We start from the raw sequence: 7,500 nt of genomic DNA, 5'->3' as shown, positions 1-7,500 counted from the left end.
TCATCTCTCTCCTTCTTTCTCTCCCCTCCTCCCTCCCTCCCTCCCTCCCGCCCTCACCCCTCTCTTGCGTTCTCTAATGGACCGCATTTACTTTATTGACAAGTTGAAAAAAATTTATGTACTGTCTGTAAGTGTAATTTTTTTGTAAAATAAACTTAGTCAATGGATCTGCTCTCTCCGGGGTTAGTTATAGTTGAAAGTGTGTAATTTGGGTCATGTCCCCCTCCCCAGGGTATGTCCGAGACATTCTCTACCCTCCATGGTCTGGTCCATAAGGGGGTAAAAGTCGTGATGGACATCCCCTATGAACTCTGGAACGAAACCTCCGCGGAGGTCGCCGATCTCAAGAAGCAGGTGAGGATCAGTCAATGTTTTAGAAATGTATTTTATATTATTCACAAATACATGTTGTTTTGTTGTTTTATTCTCCTGTGTGCCTGTGTCTTGTTTATGTGTCTCTCTGTCTCAGTGTGACGTGATGGTAGAGAAGTATGAGGAGGTTATTGAGGACTGGTACAAAGGCAGTCAGGAGGAAGACCTCACCACGTACCTCTGTGAGAAACACGTTCTGAAGGGACAGGACACCGGTAATACACACACACACCTAACACAGATACACACGACCGCACACACACACACACACACACAGATACACACGACCGCATACACACACACACCTAACACAGATATACAGCGCCTTCAGAAAGTATTCATACCCCTTGACTTACTCCACATGCTGTTGTTACAGCCTGAATTTAAAAATTGATTAAATCGACACACAATAACCCATAATGACAGTGAAAACATGTTTTTAGAAATGTTTGCAAATGTATTGAAAATGAAATACAGAAATATCTCATTTACATAAGTATTCACTAGATAAGTATTCACAACCCTGTACAAGCACCTTTGGCAGCGATTACAGCTGTGAGTCTTTCTGGGTAAATCTTTAAGAGCTTTGCACACCTGGATTATACAATATTTCCACATTATTCTTCATTCATTCATTAACTTTCTAAAAACATACTTACACTTTGACATTATGGGGTATTGTGTGTAGGCCAGTGACACGAAATCTCAATTTTAATGCATTTTAAATTCAGGCTGTACACAACAAAATGTGGATAAAGTCAAGGGGTGTGAATACTTTCTGGAGGCACTGTATGTAGGAACAGGACACCGGTAATGGACACACTGAGATAACACAGATACACACACTCAATGAATGCAAACACACACACACACACACACTGAAACTGAGGAAATAGTTTGGAATGTTATTGTTATCAAAAAGTATTTTTTTAAGAACTCTTGTTCTCCCCCTCTCCTCCTCTTCTCACCTCCTCCTCTTCTTCAGCCTGCCTGAAAGAGGAGTACTCCAAGAAGAAGGGAGACGCGGCAGCCATTGCCGAGGAGAGGAAGAAGAAGAAGAAGAAGGGAGGAGGAAAGAAGGGGACGAAGAGCAAAGACGTGGGAGGAGGAGGAGGAGGAGGCAGTGACGGAGAGAAGACCATGAAGAAAAAGGAGAGGGTAATGAAGAAGGCAAAGGCGGTGTCAGCAGAGAAGGAGAGGGAGGGGGTCTCGTCAGACGACGACATCCAGAGAAAGGTGGCTCTGCCTGGGAAGAACACAGAGCTGTGAGACCCTGGATGGATGTAGGGACGGAACCTTGTACTGTGTCCCAAATGTCACCCTATTCCATATATAGTGCACTACTTTTGGCCCCAATGGGGCCCTGGTCTAAAGTAGTGCACTAAATAGGGAATAGGGTGCCATTTTGGACGCTGGATGACCGAGGGAGTGGAAAGGCGGCATACAGGACCCATCTTTCCACTTTCCCTCCATTTTAGCTTGAGGTGATTACTTGATTTTGAGTTTCCCACCCACTCTCCTCTTCCTCCCGTCTTTGTTTTTCCATCATCATTACATCTTTTATCCTGTTAGCTGTTCTTAACCTTTCGTCAGTCTTATTAGTCTGAACCTATGGTCGTTCTGGATGGAACTATCGGTATTGACAATAGCTCTGAACCTATGGTCGTTCTGGATGGAACTATCGGTATTGACAATAGCTCTGAACCTATGGTCGTTCTGGATGGAACTATCGGTATTGACAATAGCTCTGAACCTATGGTCGTTCTGGATGGAACTATCGGTATTGACAATAGCTCTGAACCTATGGTCGTTCTGGATGGAACTATCGGTATTGACAATAGCTCTGAACCTATGGTCGTTCTGGATGGAACTATCGGTATTGACAATAGCTCTGAACCTATGGTCGTTCTGGATGGAACTATCGGTATTGACAATAGCTCTGAACCTATGGTCGTTCTGGATGGAACTATCGGTATTGACAATAGCTCTGAACCTATGGTCGTTCTGGATGGAACTATCGGTATTGACAATAGCTCTGAACCTATGGTCGTTCTGGATGGAACTATCGGTATTGAAGTATTGACAATACTACTGAATATATGGTCTCGTGTGTGTGTGTTCATGTGTCACATTCTTGTTGTTTTTAAACATGCTTTTGTTACATGTGGATTTGTCTATACAAATAATAATATGCCCTTTTTTATTTGAAAAGAGAAGGCATTGCTTTTCAATGGCACTATCTCCCTACTGAAAGGAGTTTTACTTTTTTAAGATTTTTGTATTTAGAATTTTAACAGACAACCAACCGGTCATGAAGTTAAGCAATATATTGGTACAATATGTATCAACCAGAATGTTCAGTAAGATTTTTGATCAAATGTGAAATGTTTTAAATAGAGAATAACCCTTTTAATGTAGATTTATTTGAGGCTCTTTTTGTCTTTGAATTATTGTTGTAGTAGACTGCTGGATTTCAGTTTCTGGACTTTTGTTGTTTTTGAAGAGTTGTGTGTTTTTGTTATGTGTCACCACTGTATGAAGCTGCTATTCATTAGTGTGTGTGTGTGTGTGTGTGTGTGTAACTAATAGGATTGTTGACTGTGTGTTCTGGGTGATCTAACTGAACTGTTAACAGACCAGTCAAACGTCAAGGTGTTTCAATAAAACTACTGCTGTTGAAAACCCTTCGTAAAGTATTGAGTTTTATTGAGTTACTAAAGTCTAACTTGTATAGGTGGTGCCTGTCTTATTCACTGTGATATAAGGACTGGGCCTCTGCTGAAGAAATGTCTCTGTTTTCTTTTAAATAAAATCAGCTGACTAGTGGGGGAGAAGCAGGAATCTCTTCACCTGAGACGGCTTGTCAGATGGGCTGTATAAAACCAGTTGCACACTTTCTCTCTCTCTCCTTCTCTGACTGCATCACTGAGGCACAGGTAAGTGGATACATAACTACATACCGTATTTTCCGCACTATAAAGCGCACCGGATTATAAAGCGCACCTTCAATGAATGGCCTATTTTAGAACTGTTTTCATATATAGGGCGCACCGGATTATAAAGCGCATAGAATAGAAGATACTGTAGTCAAACGAATTGACTGGGGTTGCGTTATGCATCCACTAGATGGAGCTGTGCTAAAAGGAATGAGTCGTAGATCAATAGGGACGGAGCTGTGTGGAAAAAGCCACCCGGTCTCTTGACGTAAATTTCTCTCAGCCACTCACTCATCTTTTCCTCATCCATCCATCCCTTCGGGCTAGCTTTGATGACGACGCCGGCTGGAAAGTTCTCTTTTGGCAAGGTCTTCCTCTTGAAAATAATCATGGGTGGAAGTTTCTGGCCATTAGCCTGGCAGGCGAGAACTACAGTGAAGGATGACTTCTCATTCCCTGTGGTACGTACAGACACCGTACTGGTCCCCGTTTTCTCCACAGTGCGGTTCACGGGAATATCAAAGGTGAGTGGAACCTCGTCCATGTTGGTGATGTGCTCTGGCCGGATCTTCTTTTCAGTGATCTTCTTTTTGCAGTATGCGCGGAAAGTGACCAGTTTTTCTTGGTAATCTTTTGGCAGTTGCTGCGAGACGGTAGTTCGTGTGCGGATGGAGAGATTACGTCTTTTCATAAAACGAAAGCACCAAGAAGGACCGCCTCGAAATTCAACGATTGTCATGTCCCGTGCTAGCGCTGTTGCCTTCATTCGAATAGTGACTGTAGAGACGCTTCTACTTGCTGCTCTCTGTTCAACAACCCACTGTTCGAGTTTGTCCTCTAACTGTGGCCATCTCGCTTTGTTCCCGTGGAAACTCTGTTTAGTCTTCTTTACTTGGCGCAGGTCATCTTCTTGCTTCCTCCACTTCCGTACCATTGATTCATTAATGTTGAATTCTCTCGCTGCTGCTCTATTCCCATATTCTACTGCATGACCGACAGCCTTGAGCTTGAACTCTGCGTCGTAAGCGTGTCTCTTGAAAGGTGCCATTTTGGGGTCTTTATACACACACAAGTGGTGTGGGACTGTGAGTAAGCACAATACCGGTGTGTACTGGCTACCGTAATGCTGCAAGTGGTGCGGCTTTGTAGTTTACCAGTCGTACTGAAACATTTCATTATTATTAAATTGTTTTTATTGGTTTTTCATACTGAAACATTTTGACAGAGCACCTTGAGCACCGTGTACAACCAGTATGGATCAACCAATTAACCAATTGATCCATATATAAGGCGCTCCGGATTATAAGGCGCACTGTCGTTTTTTGAGAAAATTAAAGGCTTTTAAGTGCGCCTTATAGTGCGGAAAATACGGTACATGGGATACGATACGTTTTAGTTTGAAGCGATTCGGTTTGATTAGAGCAACGAATCGATTCGAATCACTAACATGTGTTGCATAAACACATTCATTTTCCATTCTAAATTCAAATCTGCTGCAGATTGAGCTCATGGGCCTCTGAGCTGGGCCTCTGAGCTGGGCCTCTGAGCTGGGCCTCTGAGCTGGGCCTCTGAGCTGGGGATCTGTCTGTGTACATGTTTTCCTGCATTATCAGGACCAGAATGTGATTGAGGGGTTGGGTAAAATGCGGAAGACACATTTCAGTTGAATGCATTCAGTTGTACAACTGACTAGGTATCCCCCTTTTCTGACAAGTCACCAGAATGTCCTAACAAGGTAGGATTTTTTTTGTTGTTGTTGTTGAAAAGTGGACTTCATGTCCTGAATTTGTTCAAATTATATTTTAGCCTAAAGGTTAAGAGTTAGGGGTTTAGGGTTAGAATTGGGGTTAACAATCTAAATCAAATATAATGTGCAAGCCTCGATCAGCACGTAGCCAGGTGAGAGTTGTGTCTCTGGCGGTAGCTTAGCTTAGGCTACTTTTATTCCAGTAAAACACCATTATTAACAGCGCATTTGATAAAATAAAATAAAAAGCACCTAGCAAATTACATTGGTTGTCGCTCAACTAATAAATCCTAATATTACGCAAGCCATTTTACTAACATTTGAATGCTGAAGGTGATGTGGGGCGGCAGGTGGCTTAGTGGGTAAGAGCGTTGTGCCAGTAACCGAAAGGTCGCTGGTTCTAATCCCCGAGCCGACTAGGTTGAAAAAATCTGTCGATGTGCCCTTAAGCAAGGCACTTAACCCTAATTGCTCATGTAAGTCGCTCTGGATAAGAGCGTCTGCTAAATGACTAAAAATAATTTACATTTTTTTTGCAGATGTGCCTCTTGTTGGTCAGCTCGTGAAGCTGCAGTTTGACTACTGATATTGCCTGGGGTTGGTCAGCTCGTGAAGCTGCAGTTTGACTACTGATATTGCCTGGGGTTGGTCAGCTCGTGAAGCTGCAGTTTGACTACTGATATTGCCTGGGGTTGGTCAGCTCGTGAAGCTGCAGTTTGACTACTGATATTGCCTGGGGTTGGTCAGCTCGTGAAGCTGCAGTTTGACTACTGATATTGCCTGGGGTTGGTCAGCTCGTGAAGCTGCAGTTTGACTACTGATATTGCCTGGGGTTGGTCAGCTCGTGAAGCTGCAGTTTGACTACTGATATTGCCTGGGGTTGGTCAGCTCGTGAAGCTGCAGTTTGACTACTGATATTGCCTGGGGTTGGTCAGCTCGTGAAGCTGCAGTTTGACTACTGATATTGCCTGGGGTTGGTCAGCTCGTGAAGCTGCAGTTTGACTACTGATATTGCCTGGGGTTGGTCAGCTCGTGAAGCTGCAGTTTGACTACTGATATTGCCTGGGGTTGGTCAGCTCGTGAAGCTGCAGTTTGACTACTGATATTGCCTGGGGTTGTTCGGCTCGTGAAGCTGCAGTTTGACTACTGATATTGCCTGGGGTTGTTCGGCTAAATGACTGTCAAACTAATAGCATGCTTAATTCGACACTGAAGAAGAGCTGTCACAAAAGATGAGGTATTTTCAGAAGGTAGAAAGAAAGTAGGCCTAATTTGAGCAAAAATTTTTTGAAAACCGGCGACTCGATTTTTTAAACTGATGCCTGCTACATTTGGATCGTTTTGTGTCCCGCAGACCGATGCACTGATATTTTAAACATTTGAACCAGGGACCGATGCTTATCGGTGAATCGTTACATCCCTAATAATTTGTGTACTAATTCAAACTCATACTCATGCCTGCAGTAATATTAATTTCTAAACTATTTTGGACTCAAATGAAAGTGTAGTTTGGTACAGTTTGTTTAAATGTTGAGTTTTGTTGTCAAAGTTTCTGAGAATTATTAGATTAATTTATGATTAACTTAATGTGAAGAATCTTTGTATTTATTTTTATAAAGTCAAATCTGTCATAGTGAAAACATGTTTTTAGAAATGTTTGCTAAAGTGTTGAAAAAGAAATACAGAAATATTCAATTTATATAAGTATCACACCCCTGAGTCAATACTTTGTAGAAGCACCTTTGGCAGCTTTCTCGGTACTACGTCTCTAGAACGTTCCACAGCTGGATTGTGCAAGATTTGCCCATTATTGCTTTTCAAAATTCTTCAACCTCTGTCAAATTGGTTGTTGATCATTGCTAGACAACTATTTGCAGGTCTTGCCATAGATTTTCAAGTAGATTTAAGTCAAAACTGTAACTCTGCAACTCAGGAACATTCACTGTGTAAGCAACTCCAGTGTAGATTTGGCCTTGTGTTTTAGGTTATTGTCCTGCTTAAAGGTGAATTCATCTCCCAGTGTCTGTTGGAAAGCAGACTGAACCAGGTTTTCCTCTAGGATTTTGCCTGTGCTTAGCACCATTCAGTTTATTTTTTATCCTGAAAAACTCCCGTCCTTAACGATTACAAGCATACCCATAACATGATGCAGCTACCACTATACTTGAAAATATGGAATTGATTTTTTGCAGTATTACTTTGGCGCCTTGTTGCACTCTGTCATTTAGGTTAGTATTGTGGAGTAACTACAATGTTGTTGATCCATCCTCAGTTTTCTCCTATCACAGCCATTAAACTCTGTAACTGTTTTAAAGTCACCATTGGCCTCATTGTGAAATCCCTGAGCGGTTTCCTTCCTCTCCAGCAACTGAGTTAGGAAGGCCGCCTGTGTCTTTGTAGTGACTGGGTGTGTTGATACACCAAACCAAGTGTAATTAATAACTT

The 7,500-nt window shown here is 42.3% G+C and overlaps 1 protein-coding gene across 1 annotated transcript in view; it reads left to right on the top strand.

The window, feature by feature from the left end:
• The window catches only part of cnpy3 (canopy FGF signaling regulator 3), a 9,544-nt gene extending 6,485 nt beyond the window's left edge, over window positions 1–3,059 (top strand). Inside the window, exons 4-6 of the mRNA XM_041882319.1 lie at window positions 232–354; window positions 470–587; window positions 1,358–3,059. Of these exons, the coding sequence (XP_041738253.1) occupies window positions 232–354; window positions 470–587; window positions 1,358–1,641 (525 nt within the window). The 3' untranslated portion in view covers window positions 1,642–3,059. The remainder of the gene's footprint in view (window positions 1–231; window positions 355–469; window positions 588–1,357) is intronic.
• The last annotated feature ends 4,441 nt before the right edge of the window (window positions 3,060–7,500 follow it).

This window comes from Coregonus clupeaformis, chromosome 8 (genome assembly GCF_020615455.1).
Source record: "Coregonus clupeaformis isolate EN_2021a chromosome 8, ASM2061545v1, whole genome shotgun sequence".
NCBI lineage: Eukaryota > Metazoa > Chordata > Actinopteri > Salmoniformes > Salmonidae > Coregonus > Coregonus clupeaformis.
Note: the sequence above shows the minus strand (reverse complement) of the source record. Positions and strands in the feature narration are given on the sequence as shown.